At 33.3% G+C, this 23,602-nt stretch overlaps 1 protein-coding gene across 1 annotated transcript; it reads left to right on the top strand.

The window, feature by feature from the left end:
* The first annotated feature begins 6,029 nt into the window (after nt 1-6,029).
* On the top strand, nt 6,030-22,569 carry LOC143256021 (uncharacterized). Its single transcript, XM_076512582.1, has 2 exons — nt 6,030-6,140; nt 13,700-22,569. Exon 2 carries the CDS (start codon nt 13,713-13,715, stop codon nt 14,316-14,318), a length of 606 nt encoding a protein of 201 aa, XP_076368697.1. The 5' UTR covers nt 6,030-6,140; nt 13,700-13,712; the 3' UTR covers nt 14,319-22,569.
* The last annotated feature ends 1,033 nt before the right edge of the window (nt 22,570-23,602 follow it).

Here is a 23,602-nt window from a genome sequence, read left to right as displayed (position 1 = left end):
AACGCTAAAAACCTGGTTTCGATACCCGTGGTGGGCAGAGCATAGATAGCCCATTGTGTAGTTTTGTGCTTAATTCCAACCAACAACAACCTAAACTTATAAAATTGAATCAGAATACGCTATACAAAAAAGTAAAATGTACCTTTAATGTAACACGTTTATCGCGTATTTGGCTTTTTAATATTTTATTCTGCCTAATGCCAGGGGAAGTTCTTGCGGTGAAAGTGTTAATACAATCTCAAATAACTTTGACAGGGGCACCACTGGTTGCTAGTATGTATGGCACCATCTCAAGATTGCACACTTCACAGGAGATGTAAGATAGCCTAGTACGTTTCGTACGAAACATCGGTCAACACTGGGTCAAAATCAAAATTCATGGCAGGTATTTCGATTCAACACTTTACGCCTCAGAAAGAAATGCAAAGCAATCGAGGACGTTCAGAAGGGACCTTCTCTTCACCCTACTCATAAAGTTAAATTTTACTGGGCTAGTGATTAATAGCTAAACCGTAAGAATTTTAAGCATACAAGATTATGTCGCAGACTGGTGACAAATGGTTGCCTACGAGAGGTTAAATATTGACTCCTACCCCCCAAAAAAACACAAGAGGATAGTGATCTTTAAATCCAATTTGTCCAAGTTTGAAACATTGTAATGCAATTAGATGCAGTATCAGTTGTTTCAATTTCAAAATATACTTATATGAAGTATAATCATATTTATGACAATTATATTTGGTAATTGTTAGATAAGGTTAGATTCGTTATAGTTTAATCAGACAAGCTTGGTACCAGTGAGCTCTATAACGTCATACGCCCACATTACGTCATGTTTTTATTTCATTTCGTTCGAGATTTAGACGCACGTGAGATTTGGCTTAATATTTTGTTATTTGGGTTAAACATTTCTGTTAAAAAATAAAACAAAATTGTAAAAATAAAAGGGCTCCCTTTTATTGTAGAAAATATTTTATTCTAGCGGCTTAGCCTTTTTTCCACAAATCTTTATTTCTGACTTCGTTATGGCGACACTGATCTTAGGTCAGCATGCCATTATATGATGATAAAACTCAAGTAGTTTTGCATCCAGCAAAGTTAAAACGGCATCAAAAAACCAAACACTACCAATTAAAAAATCCAACTACCGAGTACTTCAAAAGAAAGTGTTTGCAATTAAATGCAAGGAAAGCTATATTTCGTTCTTTTGTCCTTCGGGACAACAAAGGTGCTCTTATTGCTTCATATCGTGTTAGTTACCGTATTACAAAAGCAGGTGAAGCTCATACAATTGCAGAAGGTTTAATAAAAACCATGCGCAAAATATTTGGTAGAGTGCACGATTGATGAGAAATTTCTTAAAAACATTAACTCTGTGCCCTTTTCTGACAACTCGGTTTCTCGAAGAATCAAGGATATGTCAGCACATTGCTTAACGGAGTTAATAAAGCGAGTAAAGGCGAGTCCAACTTTTTCGCTTCAGATGGATGCATCAACAGATGTCGCAGATTGTGCGATGTTGCTTGTGTTTGTTCGCGATATTCACGAAGCTAGTTTTGAAGAAGACATGCTTATTTGCAAACCTTTGCCTACTCAAACAACAGGCGAAGAAGTATTTAAAATGATCGATTTATTTATGGAAAAACATGAGATCAAAGGGTAGCCTTGCTCAAATATTTGCACTGATGAGGCTGCACCTATGACTGGAAACTTTTCAGGCGCAGTGACAAGCATAAAAAAGAAAACCCGGACATCGAGAGCATCCACTGCTGTCTTCATCGTCATACACTTTCAATGAAACGAATGCCAGAAGGCTTAAAAGAGGTATTAGGTAATGTCATAAAAATAGTTTATTTTATAAAATCAAGATCACTCAATGCAAGGATCTTCAGTTTACTCTCTGAGGATGTAGAAAGTTTGCATAAAAATTTGTTGCTTCATACTGAAGTCTGATGGCTTTCTCAGGGAAAAGTGCTTGCTCGGTTTTACGAACTGTTTGAGGAGATAGGTTTCTTTTTATATGAATGTCATTTTGAACTTGAATTCAAATTAAGGGACAAATGCTGGATTCAGAAAGTGACTTACTTTTCGGACGTATTTGATAACTAAATGAAGTGAATGCTGCAATGCAGGGTACAAGGGTAACGTACTTCAAAGCTCAGAGTAAAATGCAAGCGCTTCAATGTAAGCTAAAACTCTGGGGTGAATGTATACTTATTGAAGAACTTGGTTGCTTCAAAAATATCAGTGGTTTTTTTACTCATGAATTAAATTTCATTAAGTTAAGATGTAAAAGTTTCAGTCTTGCAGCACATATCTGATTTGTTTAGAACTATTGGAGAGTACTTCCCTCCTCATTTAGAAAAATTACTGTGGATATAAAATCCCTTTCTTGACTCTGCAAATACCAACGATTTGACTTTGAAAGAGAAAAAACAGCTTATAGAAATTTCAACTGATTATACCCTAAAATCAAAATTTCAGCACGAAGAAATTACACAGTTTTGGATTCAAATGGCCATGGAATACCCTGAAATAAGTAACAAAGCTTTCAAAATTTTGATGCGTTTTTCAACAACATATCTTTGTGAGCAAACATTTTTACTGTATACAGCTACAAAGACCGAATTTAGAAACACTGAAGATGATTTGCGCTTACAGATAACAACCATAATTCCAAATATTGAACTACTCTGAGAACAAAAGCAATCCATCCGAGCTACTAATAAATAAATAAGTACACAGTACTTTTACTGATATAAATTTTGCAAGCAGAAATTTTTTCTTTAAATATTGATATTTTTAATAGATTTATGTTCTAAAAGCTTGAAGTAAACTTTATCTGACCGACTGTTTCTATTATTGGTGTATTTTGTTTTATTGAGGCTCCGAAATCTTTTATTCTTTCTGATGTGAAGTCCCACAGGTCTAAAAAGTTTGGGAATTTCTGTTATAGATGTAGTTTCCAGCCACTAAAAATTTGAAGTGGTCAACGAAAGTAAACTAAATTATTTTCAGGAGGGTTTGATTTGGTTTGTTTTGAATTTCGCGCAAAGCTACTCGAGGGCTATCTGCGCTAGCCGTCCCTAATTTAGCAGTGTAAGACTAGAGGGAAGGCAGCTAGTCATCACCACCCACCGCCGACTCTTGGGCTACTCTTTTACCAACGAATAGTGGGATTGACCGTCACATTATATAACGCCCCCACGGCTGAAAGGGCGAGTATAATTGGTGCGACGGGGATGCAAAACCGCGACCCTCAGATCACGAGTCGCACGCCTTAACACGCTTGGCCATGCCGGGCCTCTCAGGAGGGACAGCTCGAATTCTGCATATTTTCATTTGGCCTGTGATATGTGCTTGTCACTTTCAAGAAGCCTTAACTATGCAGATGACATTTTAATGTCTTGTTGTGTATTCATGCCACTACCAAGAACATAAGAATGGTTACTTTAACGGATCAAGGATGCAAATTTAAAACTGAAACTAAGAAAGTCTGTATAGGGAAATGTAGTTACTCAGTCCTGTTGTAGGCAGGGATACAATTTCCATTGATAATACAAAGACAACAGTTTTCAAGGATTACCCTAATCAGACACAAAACAAGATTTGTTTGATTTTTTTGTATTGTTACTGATTTATAACCAACTTAAGTAGTTACACCTTAATCTGCAATTATTAAAGTTGATACACATTTTGGACAAACAAACTGTTCATTTATTATGGATGCTGACACAAATAACACTGAAACCAGAGCGACACATGCTAATATAGGACTGCAGTCAGCGTGTAGTTGCATATGCAACAATACGTTGGTAGCTTCCTAATACTGTACTGCATGATACAAAAAGAATGAATGCAGTTGTAACACTTGTCAAACACTAACTGCATAATATAAATATATTTCGAGAGGCCCTTACACCACTAAATAATAGATGAGCTTGAAAATATTATTGTGTGTGGGGTAGTGATGTTTTAAGTATATAAATGTTGTAAGTTATTATGGAGGTGCTGATGGCTCATCTTGCCAACTAGCAATGAGATGTTTATTGAATGTAAATATCCTGGAAATATAGAACAATCAAAACTATTAGATCAGCAGTTCGAATGAAAAACACAAGTGGTACCAACTCTATTTGTTGATGGATACTACAGATCCTTCATCATAAAATTTCAGAACAACTGAAATCCAGTTTTGGCACTGCTTGTCACGCAAAACGGTGAAATGCAACTGTCACAAAGTGGTGGATTAGATACTAATTTATAGAGAATTGACAATTGTTTGATCAATTACAAGTACACGAGACTGTGTTGTACTGTTGTTATGAGGCAGATATGTTTGATAGAGAACCTGTTTGATAGAGATACTTCGGACTGGAGGTATAAAATCTGGGGGGTACCAGGAAGTATCGAACAATATTAAATGTAGTAAAATAGTTTTTCTAGCTACATTGTTTGTTTGTTTTTCAAATTTCGCACAAAGCTACTCGAGGGCTATCTGTGCTAGCCGTCCCTAATTTAGTAGTGTAAGACTTGAGAGAAGGCAGCTAATCATCACCACCCACCGCCAACTCTTGGGCTACTCTTTTACCAACGAATAGTGGGATTGACCGTCACATTATAACGCCCCCACGGCTGGGAGGGCAAGCATGTTTGGTGAGACGGGGATGCGAACCCGCGACCCTCAGATTACGAGTCGCACGCCTTAACACGCTTGGCCATGCGGGGCCAGCACCATTGTATTACTTGTTCTTCTTAGATTAGATATTTATTATGACAAGTTACTTCTCTGTCAGAGAGTTTTACGTGACCCTTTAAATATGCCCCCCGCTAGTACAGCGGTATGTCTCCGGATTTACAACGCTAAAATCAGGGGTTCGATTCCCCTCGGTGGGTTGAGCATATAGCCCTTTGTGGCTTTGCTATACGAAAAAAACACACACACCCTTTAAATATAACAACCTGGATACAGCTGGTCTGTTTGTGTTTGTTTGTTTGTTTGGAAATTTCGCACAAAGCTACTCGAGGGCTATCTGTGCTAGCCGTCCCTAATTTAGCAGTGTAAGACTAGAGGGAAGGCAGCTAGTCATCACCACCCACCGCCAACTCTTGGGCTACTCTTTTACCAACGAATAGTGGGATTGACCGTCACATTATACACCCCCACGGCTGGGAGGGCGAGCATGTTTAGCGCGACGCGGGCGCGAACCCGCGACCCTCGGATTACGAGTCGCACGCCTTACGCGCTAGGCCATGCCGGGCCTCACAGCTGGTCTACTGCCTGAAATTGAGAAAGGTAATCAGTATGTGGTTATTGATTATTTTACCAAAAGGGTCAAAGCTTATTCACTGATTGATCCACAAATATCAAGGATACGACTTCAACAATTAGTTGTTTAGAGTTATGATTAGATATGGTGAAAAACTTAACTTGCATATAACCATATCATCCTCATTCTGATAATTTAATTCAATGGACGATGTAGAATGTGAAACAGATGCTCACTAAATTTGTAAACTTTGAATAAGCATCCTCCACATGTCTGATGGTATACAATAAATTAATCAACAATGAAGTGGTTGTCATATTATCTTCTGATGTTTGAACACGAGTATTTATCATCGTGGAGCTGATGTGCGGCCTTCTAGCTCGTGCAGATGTACTACAGTTATAACAGAAATATGTGGAATAATTATATTTTTCAACTTGTATTCTAATTGCCGAGCTATCAGGAGAGGGACAAAGTATTATTGAGAAGTCATGACTCAAACGTGGAATAATTCATTACAAAAATAGCAAAAAAAATATCATAACCATTTTCAATATTCATTTTTAAAGTTAAACTTTATGTAAAACAATTTATGCGAAAATGGTAATAATACAGTACGTTGAGAAAAATAACTATCATGACTATGTTATTACAAAGAGTGTTACATAACATAGAGTGTGGAAAATATATATTATTTTTGGTACACTAGATGATGAACGTTTGTTTGTTTGTTTTTATCGGTGGTACCAATTGGAAAAGAGAAATTTTTATTCACTTTTCAGTTTGGTTATTGTTTTTGTTTCTTTCACATATCTCTAGAGGGGGTACTGATTGTATAGGCTTAAATGCTTTGAAAATACGGAAGAAAAGGTGAAGGTTGTTAATTGGATATATGTTTATTGTTGCGAATTATTTATTACACAGTAAGTTTTATAATAGAATTGAAGATATTACGTGATGACTATTTGTAATTATTCATAAAGTGATATTCAGTTTTCGCTACCAGTTACAATAGTATATACTTAATACGATAACTATTATTAGTAATATCATTATCATGGTATTTTCATAATTGCCCAAAATATTTAGAAAAATGCGAAAAAATAATTATTAAAATTTTAAATTAAAGACAGTAAAGTAACGCACGGTAATATCAACAGTAATAGAATTCAATTTTGAATACTAAGTTGTTAATGTTTTTGTTTACTGAAATCAAATTGTACAAACTTGATTTTGAAACGGAATTTACATAATATTAATAGTCATAAGTTGTTTCATTAATAGTAAGTACTTAAACTATTAATAATTACACATAACTGTTTAGTGAATATGAAATTTTTGGGCATTTTTATTGGCTAAAAAGAAAGTATTTCCTGCACTCTTTCAGCATTGGGGCTGTGAAAAAATGTGGTAAGGTGACTCAAATCTTTCAGTACATTGCATGCTTAACAGCCAAGCGAAAGAAGCATGGAAGTCACTAAATTACATAAGAAGTATTCAGGAACTGTTTAGAACCGCCTTGGTAAATACTGTGCAACAAACCAAGTACAATATTATGCCTTAGCTGCTTTCAAAGTGTTTCTGTCTTCTCATCCTATTGCTGTTATGATGCTTTGACCTTCCTTGCCAAATCACAGATGAAATCATCCATATCTCAATTGAAAATTGAACATATAAAGGAGATAAAAACATAAAAGATTTGTAGTTGTTTAATTAATGATGCTGAGAACGTGGTTTTATTAATATATACTGAATTTACTCCCAGTGGCTATACCTTAGTACTAATTACTATGAAGACTTGACAATGATGTTTTTCACTTATAAATTTATTAATTACAGTTTAAAACCTCTCTTGAAAAGACACATGCAAATCACTCTCTTTGCAAATTTCTGAAGTGAACTTGAAAAGAGGGACATGTTAAGTACCTGTGGTTAAGGTTAGGAAACTAGGTTCAGCAATAAAGCTAAGAGGGTCAGTAAGGATACTAGTTTTGAAGTACGTGTTGAAGTCTAATAATGAGAAGTTATTTGAGAAGTGTAGGAAATTGCTGAAACTTTGAAGCCTAGAAATTATAGGTTCATTTCATTGGAAATGTTAACAATCTCTAATTTTGATGAGGAATCTGTAAGTTAGAACTAAATTATAAGTTGAAATTTATGTGTCATTTGGAAACCATTAGATAAATTTGTGGGATCAATTTGTTGGAGAAATTCTGTGAAAAAGATGGTTGGGCTGAAGTTCCTGCAAAGAATATTAACCTAGTCATTCATGAATCTTTAAACTGTAATTTGAGAATGTTGGGAGAATAAATTAATATCTTAGAATTTGATAGAAACTTTGTATATGTCTTAGAATTAATTACTCATTAATTACTGTACCAGACCTTAGAATTTATGTAGCTAGTATAAATGTGATTATTATTTAATTATAATTTTGTACCATTGTTGAACTAAGGCTTATTCATAGTAATTATAAGCATATTTTCTATAGTATCTTATCTTTGTTTTTGATCATAGTAGTTTAAATGTCATTTAATGTTTTACATCTCTTTGGGTTTTACTTTTGGTGAAAATTACTAGAACTAGCCTACACCAAAAGTAAAGCTATCCAATCTCCTATTGTGTGTGTAATAATGTCAGATTGCATGATACCCCTTTTTTCACCTATAACACTGTGATCTAACCAAATGGTCTATACCATTTTATACTGTTCAATGACATTGTCCCATTTGATTTTCATTTTGTATCTGTAAGGAGCATGCTCTGGTTTTTATTTTGATTGTGTACATTAATGTTAAATGTGCAAAGTGACTGGATTATAGACTATATTTATTTGATATTTTGTATATGATGTAATAATATAATTGTTTAAGACTTTGTTGATATAATTAACTGCTGAATGTTTTTCCTTTATTCAAGTTTTGTTTAACAATAATGGAGCTGCAAAACGTAGTCTTAAATGTTTTTCCTTTATCAGTCTTCCTCCCTTTCATGTCTCTTTGTGGATAGGAAAAAGATTTAATTCTTTTGCTACGGGTCATGGGTGGAAGGCCATATAATTATATTTGTTGACTTGCATTCAAAATTTTGTTGAACTACTGTTTTATGAATTTATGTCAGCAAGTTTAGTATCGTATTGTAGCTTATAGTTCAAATTTTAATATTATACATTAGTTAATTTCTAATTTAAAAGCAACTATTAAAAGAACACACCAAAATATAGATTTTAGTGAAACATGTGGCATGTTGAATGCAGCACTGGTTGAAATTAGGTATTTGTGATGTCAAAATACTAAGTCTATAGATAGGAGCCCTTAACCTACCTTTGTGTGGATGTTGGTTCCCAGAGTTGAAGTTTGGATTCTTGCAAACCAGTCAACATAAGCCCTTGCACAAGCTGAATCCATCCTTTTGATGCTGAATGGCCAGCCCCATATTACTGTAGGGTGTTGATCCTTGTGCAATACCCAGGAATTGGTGTGGATCTTAGTCCCCAATTCTTGGGTTTGAGGTGAAGACAGTACGATTTTTATTCTACCCTCATGTGGATGTTGGCACCCTATAAAGGAGGTTTTGGATGTAGCTGACTTGCTGAGTACATTCTGATGCATCCTACCCACTCTATGCCATTTCTGCCCTTATGTTTTTGAATTATATACAAGGGTAAAGAATACATGACTCAGAAGTGGCGAGGTTCCTTTCTTCTGATCTTTGGATTTGTTTGTAACATTGTTATGAGTATCCTTTGGATGCTTCTTGGGCTCCTTATGTTACTTCCTCGCACTGGTCTTCTAAGTGTAGAATTCTAACTATTTTTGTGAGTTTAGGTAAATACCCTATCAGAAGTTATAATTTTCCTATATTGAAAATGTATTTCATATAGGTACTTATTCTGACCCTTCCTTCCTACTTTGCTGTTCACATCTTCTGCCCCCTTGGTGTGGATTCCTGTATGTGGTGAGGGGACCTCCCAGGGAAGATTCTGTTCTTGCAGGTTACCTCCTCTGGGATCTAAACATCCACCAACATGTTTGCCATGCATGGCGACCCATGAAGAGGAGGAGAGGATCCTGGTGGTTGAGGGGTCCAACCCTAACACACCACTTTGACCTTGAATTCCTGTAGGCGGGTGGCCTTTGGGTGGCCCCCTTGGATCAATCGGCTGGTCCACTTGGTCTAGGGTCAACCAAGTACCAGTGTTAGAAGTTCTCAGTGGGTGTTGTGGACATTGTGTCTGATGCTGGTGTTTGGGTATAGTGCTCACAAAACCCTGGCGTTGCTGCAGTGTCCTTGCTTGACATTGTAGTGCATTTCCTCGTAGGGCTCCATGGTGGGTGGGGTCAGTGGGCACCAAAATTTTCTTTTTTTTCTATGGATCCTCCTAATAAAAATTTAAATAACATAATTAAAAAACAGTCAACAGGTAAACGACCATGTCTTGAAGACTGATCAGCAATCTTCAACGTCTGTACCATCAGTTGTATCTCATTTTCTCATTCTACATTCTCTTTCAGAAAAACCTTTAGAGCAAATGTCTCCCTTTTTTATTCAGAAGGGACTGAAGGACTTGCTGGCTCTCTAAAGTCAGTAAAGAAGCTTTGATCTAGAGACATTGGTTGAAAAATCCACATCCCAACACAGTGAACTCCTCTTGAATTCAATGGCAATTGGGGATATACCTATTGAGGTTACCCCTCATGCTACTTTGAATTCATCACGAGGAGTTATTGTTGAGAGGGATTTGAAGAACGTCTCAGAGTCAGAGATTCTCGCTGGTTTCTCCACTCAAGGAGTTTCTGTGGTGAGGCACATCTCCACTCGCAAAGATGTAATTACACTGCCTACAAATATCCTCGTTTTGACATTTACATCACCACGTGCACCTGCCACCATCAAGGCAAGTTATCTAAATTGCAGGGTGTGGCTGTACAGTCCAAACCCTCTCCGACGTTTTCAATGTCAGAGGTTCGGGCACTCAAAGATGTCATGTCGTGGTTCCCTGACATGTGCTCATTGTAGTGACAAGGACCACGATGCTTATGAGTGTGAAACGGACCCATATAGTGTAAACTGCAATGATTCTCACCCTTCCTACTTTCGTTCTTCCCTAAATGGTTGGAGGAAAAAGAGGTGCAGCATTTGAAAACGACTCATAACATTAGTTGTCCTGAGGCTCGGAAATTGCTGTCCACCACTTCATCTTGGACGTGCTGCTGCACTTCCTTCCACAACTACAGTGGGAGTGCAGACAGATCTCTCTGTGCCTCCAAGAGAATCATTCTCAAAACAAATGAAAAGCCTTTTGACCTCCATGGATAAAAAAGTTGATGAATCAACTTCTACACCCATCTCTGTTCCTCCCATACATTCCAACAAACCCCAAGATCCACATCCTTTGGTTCAAATGCAGGCATTTCTTCAGATACATCTTTTTCTCCCATCCCAAGATGAAAAACAATCATTCGTTCGTATCCTTGTGAGTGGATGTGAGTACCTTTTGGAAATACATTTTCAGTATAGGAAAATTATATTTTTTGACTATGTAATTGTTTTGATGACAATCAGATTAATTGGAACTTTGCTTAATTGAATGTTGAAATAATTGAAAGTACTAATTTTGAGAAGTGTTTTTAACTATAATTTTTATTAATTGAATAATTTACATAACATTAATTGACATAGTGGCTGCTTTTAGGTAATTTAATAAATTTCCCAAGTTTCTACTCACCAGCACTTAAGAATCAGTAAAATTCAGTTTGAAGCTCTAAAACCATTATACTGTTTGTGGATATTGCAGAAGTACCATCAACAAATCAATAAACTATAAAATTATGAACTTGGAAAATTGTTGTGTGCTCAACAATCATTCAGTTTTTATCTTTTGTTTTTGTTTATGCTATGCATTTATGTAGTAAACTGGTGTTGATGTATTATGTTCAGCTAAATGTTTATCATCTTCAGTTGATAATTTTAGTGTATTTAGGTATAGGCCAGAAGTAACAAAGGAGAGATGCAAATATAAACTGTTAGGATTAATTATTTTTTTCTATATACTGACAAATATCTATTTGAGTACAATAAGTACATAAAATCACATTTAAATTTTTTATCCAGTATCATTATGTGCGCCTGAACATGTGTAAAATAATTGTAGTCTGCTGAGAAGTATCTGTGAGATTGTCTTGTTTACACGTGTTTTTTTAAGTTGTATAGCTTCATGATAGCTGATATTTTGTTGCATGGTAATTTGTAATTCATAAATTTTTTCATTTTGTTAGTCTATATTCAGAACTTTCTTAAACTTTACAAGCTACTAGGAATCTTAAAATTTGTGTGTACACACACACACACACACACACACACACACACAATCCTATATACATTTAAGCGTACTTAGTGATATAGCTACAACCTATTAATGTTAAATATCACAAAATGCAAAACAATATTGACTTCTTTTTTATGTAATCAAAACAACAGGTATTTTGTTAGTTGTTTTCCTATGAACCATTTCCAACAATTCAATGCCTTTGCTAAGTTAGGGATATCAAGCCAATTATTACAAATATGGCCTAACCAGTTTCCATATTTTTGAATATACAACCTAGAATCCTATTTGCTCTGCCACTACCAACAGCACACTATTTGGATAGTTCAAGAGACTAGCTAATCAGCACACAAATTTCTTTTTCTTTCACAACATTGTCAAAGTTATGAACATCAAAATTATGTGCTAATTTCATATTCTTCTAACTCGCACACTCCATCTTGGATCTGTTGTAATTAAAAACAATCTGCTACTTAATTGCCAGACTCTTCAAATAATCCAAAACCTTTTGTCAAGTAGCATCATCATCCTTGTAGCCAGTAACTCCTAAAGTGTATCATTGAAAAACTTAAGTAATTTACAGACTAATCCTTTATTTATGTTATTGATGTAAGTCATAAAGACCTTAATATTGAGCCCTTAGGTGCTACATTTGTGACATCAGTTCAGTTTGACTGAATTCCATTTATACAAACCTCTACATTCTTCCATCGATCCAATGAGTCAACCTGTTTCCCACATCTACAGATATTTTTTTACAAGCCTTTTATGTGGCACCTTGTCAAATTCTTTCTAAAAGTTCAAATACACCAAATCTAGATATGTACCTTCATCTATATGAGAAGTAACATCTTCAGAGAATGTAGAAAGATTAGTAAGTTAAAATTTTCCATAATGAAAGCATGTTGACTGTCCAACAAAATTATGATGTTTATTTGATATCGCAAATAATTTTTTAACAGATTTTAAAAAACTGTTTTTTTCTGCTGATGTACAGTTATAGGGCTATAATTGCTGGAATAATTTTTATTACCTCCCTTGAAAAGAGGAGTGATATTTGCAACTTTCTTTTCTGACATTTGCCGATTTTTCAAGGATGTACAAAAAGTGTTAGTAAGTGGCTTGTATATCTAGTCCTTAACCTCCTTCAAAACTTTTGGAGAAATATCTAGCCCCAGAGTTTTATCATTCTTTAAACAAACTTCCCAATTTTTTTGTAACCAAACTCATATTAAAGTTATATTATTTCCATACAGCAACTGTTCAGAACATACAGCACATTTATTAAGAAAACTCCTTGCCTCTTAGACCTTCTTTTCTAGTAAAGCTAAAATTCACCAAAAGCGCAGTGAATATCATTAATATTATTCAGAAAAGTTTTGTAATGGTACAGGAAGTAGCAGGTATTCTAAATTAATATATTAAGCGTATAAATAAAGGAAGCTACTCTGAGTGCTGTGTTGTGGACAGTATTCATAGATCTTCATAATACCTGCCTAGCAACATACATTTTATTCATATCACATATTTTGTAGGTTTTAAAAAGTAGGACCAGTTTTAGTTTGGTATAGAATTTCTGATGGTTATGAAACATTGTGTACCAATCCAGGTTTTTAAAATAAAACTTGGGACTTTCAGTACATCTCCAGTGACAATTTACATTTTGTCATCTCTGTAGATGTAATAAAACCTTCTAGTGTGTTGTAACTTGATGCTTGTGGAAATTGCATCAATAGAAATTTTTAATGAAGATTTAAATAGTGAATGTAAAACAATTGATAATAGAAAATTTTTATATCATTAAAAATTACAAAATATTGCTCATTGCCTTTGATGGAGAGGAACTTATGTAATGTATAGTATAATTTCAACATAATGAATAATATTGTATGAATTACATTTAATCATTTGGAATGTTATACCTTAAAAGTAACAATTTGTATATAGTTCAATATCACAACAAATGTTAGAATTTTACTAAGAATAAAAAAACTGATTGAATAATTTTGTGAAGAGGTCTAACACACACATTTTTTGTCATAGGACAGTTTTTTTTGCCAATACTTATTTCTAAATATTTATTGAATTTTTTTTTCCTCAGGTTAAAAAGAAACATGCATTCTAACCAGCAGGGGTCGTACTTCTCTCGAAGATTTGGGTTCCTCAGAACTGGTGTTAACCTTGGTCATCTCAGAATTTCAGGGTCACGTCTCTATGTTATTGTTTTCTTGGGAATATTCACCTTCTTGATAGGACTTGTGACAACTGCCATTGCATACTCAACTCCACATCATAGAGGTGTTAGTCATTACTTGGGTCCCATTCTTTTAGTAGGAGGGGGACTTCTCTTAGTCTTTGGTGTTATTTTGTGTGCTTTTGCAGCTCGTTCTGCTCGAAACATATCAGTTGAAAGTGAACATGGAAGTGCTACTCATCCCATGATGCAGTCACCTGAACATATTCAGGCTGGAGGAGTGTGCGTCGTACCTCAGTCTTATTACCCAGAATTGGAAGCATACCCCAACACAGATAGTCCTTACCAACCAACAACAGAACCCATCCCTCAACATGTAGTCTATCATACAGAGAGACTCTCATCTAAAGATGAAAGCACATTACCACTAACAGCTCAACATCTCAACCAGTCTGTGGATGACAACAGACAGTGCAGTACCCACTCTCCGCTACAACAAAATAAGAATCCTGATGTGCACATGTAATTGAACTTTTAGGTTATGGTAGTCTTAATGATTCTAAATAGGAAGAGAAGAGGAATTTATATTGACTTGGGGCCTTATTATCTTGACACATTATGTTAAAAGATATTAGCAAGAATGCATTCATTTATAAAGCATTTTTGAAATGATTTTTTCATAATTGAATGTTTGTTTGTGCAACTTGTACAGAGTTAATGTAATAGTTTAAAATTTGAGAGGGAACACAACATTGTATGTGTGAGCCTGAGACATTTTTTTTAAAAGACAAATTTATGTCTTTAATATTTATAGTAAGAAGTCATTATTTTCTTGTATTGTTTCTTATTACTGGTTATACATGTTTATTAATATATCTGTCTCTTTTTGTAACTTAAGTTTTAAATATAAGTTACTTTTTCAAGAATATCTTTGCTTTTGTTGTTTATTAAATAGTTATTTGTAAAGCTTTTCCTTTTCAGGAAAAGTTGACTTAAATATTTGTATGCACACAGGGGTTTCACTTTTATGGTGCAACAGATTTTTTAATTTTTTAAGCAGCTTAACTTTGTGAAATAACTACCAGTTACTGTTGGGTGGTCCCATAAAAACAAAGAAAATATAATGCAAATTAAAAGTAGTCATTGAATTTGGTAGAAAGAATGCAATGTTTTGTAAAAGCTGAACACATTAACTTAGTATTACTTCTACCTGCTGTGCATATGTGGTTAAAAGTGAAGCCACAGTATTATTATGAGTAATAAAGGAAAAAGTCCGAGAAATTCTTTACAGAACATCACGAGTTTTGAGAAGTATGTGCAAAGTGCAAGCTAAAATGTTTCTTTAAATTCTATTTCAGCAACAATAGCTTGTTATTGTAGTAATAATCATGCAGAACTAAACTATGAAAGTTGGAGAATGCTAATGGCTATCTTCAGTATACATTGTGAAAGTTACTTCAGTCATAAAAGTCACAATACCATTATGCCTTTTCTTTGTAAATGTAGCTTGTTGGACCATTCCTTGTCATTTACTTGGTGCTTAAAATATTTTATATGAAACTGATTTTCATGCGTGTGTATTTGTCTTCTAACTTTTGCTTTAAACACATCTTAACTTTTACTCTTTATGATTTTTTGGGAACCACTCATTAGTAACATTCCCTTTTCATCCATCCATACACCATCTCCAGAGCTGAAGACAGCATAATAGTACCAATATGCTCAATCTGATTGCCTTGACAGATTTGATTCTCACACTACATGAATCAACATGTGAGGCTACTTTTTAACTGGCTAATTCACTTACAGTGACCCAATCATGAAATGTCTTGAAGCCAAAGGTATTTGATCATCTCAGAAATGCACAAACTCTTTACAGTGTAACAACAGACAACTGAAAATAATTAGCATAGAGATAGGTTTTAAAACTTGTATCTATTTTAAAGGAGTGAACTGTTTTGCCCATTCCTTTAGGATTATCTAGAATAGACATTTATCTTTTGTCTGACATTATATTTATGTATAAGATCATTTGGATAGAATCTGAGTAGGACAGAGACAGATCCAGTGAGAGGAGGGAGGGAGGAGACACAATGCAGAAATATTTAAATTTTTTACATCAGTTAAGGATTATCTGAGAATTCATCAAACAAATAGTACCTAACCTTTCCGAGTGCTAAACTGCTGCAAAATATACCATCAATAATATATAGTAGGCTATATGACCCAACCTCAAGCAGGTCAAAAAGATGTGGATCATTCTTTTATTTTTCCATCAATTATTGTTTTATATATCTTCCATTTCAGATTTTGTCATTTACATCTGAACCATTTGTTTCGGGTAGAACTACTCTGTAATTTCTTTGAATTTTTCAAAAAAAATTTTTTTTCCTGCATTGTGACCAAGGAGTGTGGAGTTCAGATATCTAAACACAGTTCTTCACTCTTAAAGCACCTGACTACAAAGTTCAGTCACTGCTATTTTGCCTTTGTTTCCTGACTTGTTGAACCATGATATAATATGTTGTATTTTTCTTGTTATCCAGCATTATTTGGTAGATCCACATTTCATTTGTTGAGCTGTGCTGTTATTTGGAAACATTCCTTTGAATATATCACAAACATCAGTAATAATAAAATCTCTTTTAAATGCTTTTCTTTTGTCACTGCAATCTTGGTTATCTGTGAAGCAATGGCTGCTATTGCCATTTGAGTAACTTGCTATTGTGTCAGTGGTGGTGCTGGTCACAAAGGAATAGTTATGTCAGTCATACATATGTATTTTGAACTTGAATCTAGATCTCTTCAAAGCCTAACCAAGCTTTTATGTATCTTTGTTATACTTGAACTGTAACTCCTTGATTTATGGGTTACTGCAGACTGGAAAAAGACTACTTTTGAGTCAGGTTACGTTATTTTCCTGCCGAGTTCTTGTGTGTTTTTACCTTAAAGTGACTCCTCAGTGCCATTATCCCATGTTTGAAAGAGAGAAAGATTTGCATCACAAATTAGTAGGTTCTTATGAGGGATCTACTAGTCAGTTTGTGTACAGCTGTTTTCTTTTTGATCCATCGTTATGGGAGTTAGCCAACATTGTTACTGTCTGTTACTACTGACTTTCTATTTAGTGTAGAAGGAAAGAAAGTATATGTTCATTTTAAAACTACCTTGAATCAAAGGACTCATCATACGTAGCAAGTTCCACATTTACCAACACTGCTGTTGTAAGTAGAAGACAAGTGAAATATGTTCATGTGTTTGTATTTCAATGACTATACAGAGTGTATAGAAACATACAATTTGATGCAAACAAAGTTGAATGACATTTGTGAATCTATAGATAGTGTTGTACAACATCACAGATTGATTTAAAATATTGCTAACTTAAAGCTAACAATCAGTACCATGCAATTCTTTATGGTTCACATGGTAACATCCATTGTTTATTTGCTGCATGATGTACTTCATATTTCATAAATCACATCCACACTTTCATTTTGACATTAATTAATTAAAGTTCATCATTTACATTTTGTGTTCTCAATTAACATTCAAATTCTTCATACAAATTGGGGGTGTTCATTGTGACATCATTACTCTGTTTATCCATGCATACATTTAAAAGAACACGTAGGTAACAGACAAGTATTGAATATAGATCTTCCTTAAATATGTCTGTTAGAAAATTTAATTTAGATTTTGCTGTATGAGCTGTCATAACCACTGACAAGTATATATAATAATGTTATATGGTAGACTATGTTTGTAATGTCGTGCATATTTTTATTACATGTTTAGTGTGTCAATATTGGGATTTTTAAAATAGCTTGATGTATAATATGTTAAACATCCATGGCAAATTTCCCTGACACTGTTTTCATTCTGTAACATTTTTGTCTAAAAGTAAAATTAGTTTTTGTTGTTGTGATGCAGTGCCCTTGTGCTATTAAATGACCTATATATCTGTGATAAAGTTAGTAAAGGTAATTTTCTTGCATTTATAGGTATGATTATAAGTTAAGCACAGTAGTTAGGTTTTTATAGTATGCTGCATTGTTCTTTGTGCTTTACATTTAATACCATTAATAATGTGTTCATTCTTTATGTGCACGTGTAGGTGTGAGCTTGAGAACACTGATTTTCTACCAAATTATCATTGTTTGCAGTTTCATTTAAGTGAGTTCATTATGTGTAAATCACTTTTTATGAGTAAACATTTATCTAAGAGCTTGAACATCAAATTGGTTTGAGGTAGATGTGTGTGAACTGTCTTGAGTAGCAGAAACATTATGTTCATCACAGTTGTTTTATACACTTACATATATGGTTATTATTAATTCCTGTAGTTTTGCTAAGTCACATACAGTATGTTTGTTGTGTCTACATGTGTACTCTTAACACTGAATCATACAGTTTAAGCACTGTACTGTATGTATTTTATCCAACTTTGGAGTATGTTAAAGATTTGTAAATTGTCATGTTGGTAAGAGGTGCACTTATCTTGAAACAGATTTTTATTGTGCACATTTTTAAGGTTTATGCATATGATTCTGTTAGTTCATAAAACACAGAGAAGCAAAATAATTTGTGTTGAATACATTTTCTGGTATTTTCTCAATGGTTACAATTTCCATTGTTCTGATAAATGGTGTGAAATGTTATTCAGTATCACTAATATGATAATTCACCCTGAAGTCTAGAATGGCCTATTTTTGCTATTTATATTTGTGTGTTTATTGGTGTATGTGTGTCTTTTCAATGAAATGGTAAAAGGAGGACTGTAGATTTATTAAGTTCTGGTATTTGTCTTTCATTAGTGTGTCTCGTATGTACAAACAATAACCATAGAAATGTGTTGTGTTTCAGTGTATTATTATTTTATTATAAAATAGGATTATTTGTCTGTTGTTATATGAAAACAATTCCCAATAATTTTTGATAATGTATCTTTCTAATGTTCAGTTGATGTTTGAAGTTCTTTAACCCTGTGTTCATGTGTTGGACTTAAAAATGTACATGCTTCAACCATGTATAAAGTGCTATTCAACAATGGTGCATGTATTTGATGTCAAAGTTATCAACATTTCATCTTATTCTACACTATTTGTTATGCAATAGTTTGTGTTAGAGTTAAGAAAATATCAGCTACAACATATGGAGGTGCTGAAAAACTTTAGATATGAATTTGAAATGTTTAAGAGGTTACAAAAATGCAATTTACAAACTGTACAAGTGGATAAATGTAGTTTTACTCTTCATGTGAATGTCATCTTGTTAGAGGCTTAGTCAGATCAGTTTCAGCAATTTACAGACACATTTAGTACACATGTATAACTTAAACGTTTTATTTTTTAGGTACATTAGACTTGTACCCTTTTGCACCATTTTGTAAAAATACACTTGGTAAATTTAGAAATGTAGTCAACATTTCTCCAATACAGGGTTGGTCCATGGAACTGATCCTGTGCACATTCAAGTTGAGAAAAATAATTAACTAGGCTAGGTGAAAGCTTTATTGTTTGCAGAAGATTGCACTAGATTAAAGATTAACTTTAAACACTGAGTTACTAGTAGCACATTTTTCAGTAGGTTTAACAAGGCATGCTTAAATAGCAGTATTATAGTAGTAGTAATAGTATTTAAACACTAAAAAAGACATTATGCATGCTTTTTGTAATGAATATGACAAACAACTTCTGATAAATGTTTTTCCTAACCTTAATACAGTGAAGTTATAGAGTATGAAATAAATGAAGTAAAAAAAACAACATTTTTCCCCCCTAATGATTTTAAAAGTGTAACAGTGTTTCCTTTGATAGCCTAAACACCATTTGTATATTTCTAGGAATGTACCTTATTTAGAAGGCAGGTCAAAATAAGTAGTCATTAAATTTCAGTGTTCTGCTGTAGTTGTAAAAACAATATTCAGTATGTATGCAAAAGTATATTTAGCTCAAGGATTCCAGGATCATCCACATAAAAAAAATTAGTGGTCATTTTCGTTGTTTTACACTTAAATGTAAAGTTTTTTATTGTAAACACTGTTAAAGGCACTTTTAAGAGCTTTAAAACCTCTTTGAGACTATGAATAAATGAATTAAATAGAAAATTAAACTCAGTAAAACTAACTTTCTTACAAAGTGGTAGATGACTTTTCAACTATTTTACTCTTTTTCCTGAAATTGCTCAATTTCAAATATCTTGTTCTGTCTGCATGTTCTTACACATTGTGCAATGTATTCTTTAAATTAGGCTTTATTTTCACAAGTGTTCTTTTTTTTCACTTTATGTAAAGCAATTTGACAATGTGAAATGTGACTGACTTAATGATTTGCATCATGTTCTAACAGGTAATTAACCAGAATATTATGTTTGAACATCCAACTACATGAAGATTGTTTATATACTTATATCAAGACATTTCTACATCTACCGATGTTTAGTAGTATATGTGTTCATTCTTTGGCCATGTAAATATTATTTAAAAAGTTTATCACTTTATCAACTCTGCAAAACATGAAATTTCTTGTCATGGAGTTGTTTGTTGTTTTCTCTACAATTAAAAAAAAAGAATGGTTTATGGTAAAGGCGCAGAATGCATCTACTAGAAACAAACGGAGTTTTATATATGAAGATGTATTTAAAATATTTAACATTGTTTCCTCTGTGTTGCAATATTATAGAACGTTTTTTTTTTTTTTCAATGGGCTTCTTGTATGGAATATCTGAAGTCCTGTGTTATGTATACATGGTTGGCAGTAGAAATTAATTTGATTATCACAGAAAATATAAATTGTCGTTAAGGAAATTGAAATATGTTGTATGTTTTTTTCATTGGTAGAAGAACTAGTTCTTTTGTGGTGTAGTCTGATACAGCATGAAAATAATACTGACATCTCTCTTCACTGACCAAATATGAGTTTAAAGTAAGAAGAGCAGGGCATTTTAACTATGCATTGTTCACTGTTATGCTGCTTGAGTGAGGCCTTGTGTTTGATGCAAGGGTCAACCAATAAGGTAACAGATGTGAAAATTCAAAACCATACTTGGAATGTTTTTATATTGATCATTTCTGAAACAAATATGACCCACTTATTGAATTCTTTACTTAAGCCTGGGTAACTAAAAAATTGGAGCTTTTAGTAAGGGATCTCTTAATTTTTTCAAATGTTTTTTTTTTGTCTCTCTTCTGTCCACTGGAACTTTTGTCTTTCTTTATCAGTTCCATTAAAGGTCTTGAAAGCATTACAAACTGTGAAACAAACCTTTCGGGATTGGGTAACTTCCTTTAATTTTCTAGGATTTGATTTTACATTTTCACAGTTATATCATTAAAATAGTGAACTTCTGCTCCAAAGAATTGTCATTTTGATAGTTTGAGTCTTAGTTCTGCTTTTGTAACTTATTGAAGACATGCTTTAAGCATTCTGAGTATTTCTTGAAGCCAGCAATAAATGCTATGACATGGTTGAGGTAGCAAAATACTGAAAACCTGTAATATCTCAGGTATTTCTTTAGGCACACTTACTAAGTGAATCTCCTGTTGGGATGCTGTGTTGCCTGCTGTAGGTGTAGAGTTATCTGTGGGGTCCGTATGGTTGTGTACTTGTTACTCTCCACTTTATTCACTTTACCACTATTTGTTGTTTTGTTTTAAACTATTATTTTGCTATCACTGGGTTAACATTTTCTCATTATTACCACTAACACATTTTTCTCTTATGGCATTTAAATCTACCATCATTCTGACTTTTACTATATTTTGTATTGTTACAAGAAGTATCAGTGGCACTGTTTTTTACTCTTGATACGTAGTCTTACTACTATGTTCACTTGAAGTTCTAGTGTTGTGTTTACTTTACGTCTTGTAGTGGATATATCAGTGTTGTAATTTCTAGGAATTCTTGTCCTAACATCCCTGAATTTATCTGCTCACATATATATAAAATACATGTTCAAGTTTTGAACCTCCAAGTTTTATGTGCATGCTATACTTTCCTGACATTTTTAACTGGATGCCCTGTAATAGATATTAAGATGCTTTTGTGAACTTCTTTCTGTGAATTGTCTAACAGTGTCAGATGTTTATTTGATAAATCTGTACTTAACAGAGCTTCTGTGTCAATTAATAAAAATCAACACTAAATTTTTTAATGTTCACACTAACCAATTACAAAATTTTGACCCTACACAAGTTTAATTTAACTTATACTGCTGGAATTGTTTCAGTTATTTTCCATTAATTCAGTGTGAATTACTATTTTGTTACTTCTCCAAGCACCTGCTGCCACAAGTTTTTTTTTTTTAGGATCCCTAATCTTCAATATTTTATTACATTTCTCTTCTGTGTGGGCATCTCTAATCGTGAGCTCTATGTTCTTGTAATCTTCAGTTAACATACATTCTATTTGTTCCTGTTCTTTCCTACCTCAATCCCTATTGAAGTGTCCTTGTGTGCTACATTTAACATTTTCTGTTGTACTCTAATGTACTATTAAAGTTTTTCTATGTGTTCAAAATACCTGTAAAAATTGCACCAATTTGCACAATTGAAGGTGACTGTCAATAGAAATATTGTAGACTAAATTTAGATATGTGAAATACAATGTGTAGCTTTTTTTTCTGTAAAATATTTCAAACTTTTACCATTCCAATATTTTGATACAAGTGTTGTGTTATAGTATTATTTTTGCTGTGTTCTACTTTTTTGTATTCCTTTTTAAAATTAATTTAACCTATATTAATGTGTAACAGTGTGATTAAATTATTTTCCTAAATATTTTCCATATAAAAAACGTACTTAATGGTGTTTTTATCTTATTTAAAAAACAATTCATGGTATTACAGAATAGATCATGCAGATGTGGCTTACTTTGAAATAATGAGTTAAGTTTTCAAAATAAATGTTATTTACAAGGAACTTCAATATCTTGTTTTTGTTTTCACAGATACATTAGTTCAAACAAAAATTTACTTACATCTGTTTATTAAAATAAGGGCCATCAGCATAATTCATTTTTGACATCTTTGTGTGGGAGAAAATTGTAACAAATAAAGTTTGTAAACAAAATGCTTCCTAAAAATGGTCTAATTCTCTATTTTTGCACATTTTTGTATATGCAGATAAAAAAACACCTGTAAACATACCCAAAACTTGCAAGACAGAATCCAGTAGTTAAAGTTGACTGTTGTAGGTTTTTTTTAAATTTCTGTAACCTAAAATCCAAATTCTTATTATTTGTTTATGTTATAGCACTATATTTATATATGCAACTTATGCATGTCTTTTTACAACAAATGTAATAACTACAGTGTGATCTAGTATTTCTGTTTCTGTATACCTTTAACCTGAAAACTTCTTAATTATGTTATAATGATATATCTTATGTATAACATATCTGCAAAATTCTAGAAGTCCCCCACCCAGTAGCTTCCAGCATGTATAGCCTATCGTGTATCCTTGTGCCTAACTACAAACAATAAAAAATATATTAACAAAAAACATCAGTTCTTGAAATAGAAAATTCATAATAACAAAATATGCATTATACAGTTCTGTCATTTCCTCACTGAATCTTTCATTCTTTTCTTTAGTGTATAATGTGTGAAGACTGAATTAACTCTTATCTGAAAATACCATTTATATTCTATATAGTGTTAGAAGAAATTAATATCGGTAAATATTTTTATCCACATTATATACTAATTGGAGTACACATTCCCTGAATGGAAGACCTGAATCTATGGTTAATGAAAGGAACTTCTTTTAGGACATGAAAAGTTGCTCCTCTTATATGTAATTGTAAAAAT

This window comes from Tachypleus tridentatus, chromosome 7 (genome assembly GCF_004210375.1).
Source record: "Tachypleus tridentatus isolate NWPU-2018 chromosome 7, ASM421037v1, whole genome shotgun sequence".
Taxonomy (NCBI): domain Eukaryota; kingdom Metazoa; phylum Arthropoda; class Merostomata; order Xiphosura; family Limulidae; genus Tachypleus; species Tachypleus tridentatus.
This window is presented reverse-complemented; position numbering and strand designations above follow the sequence as displayed.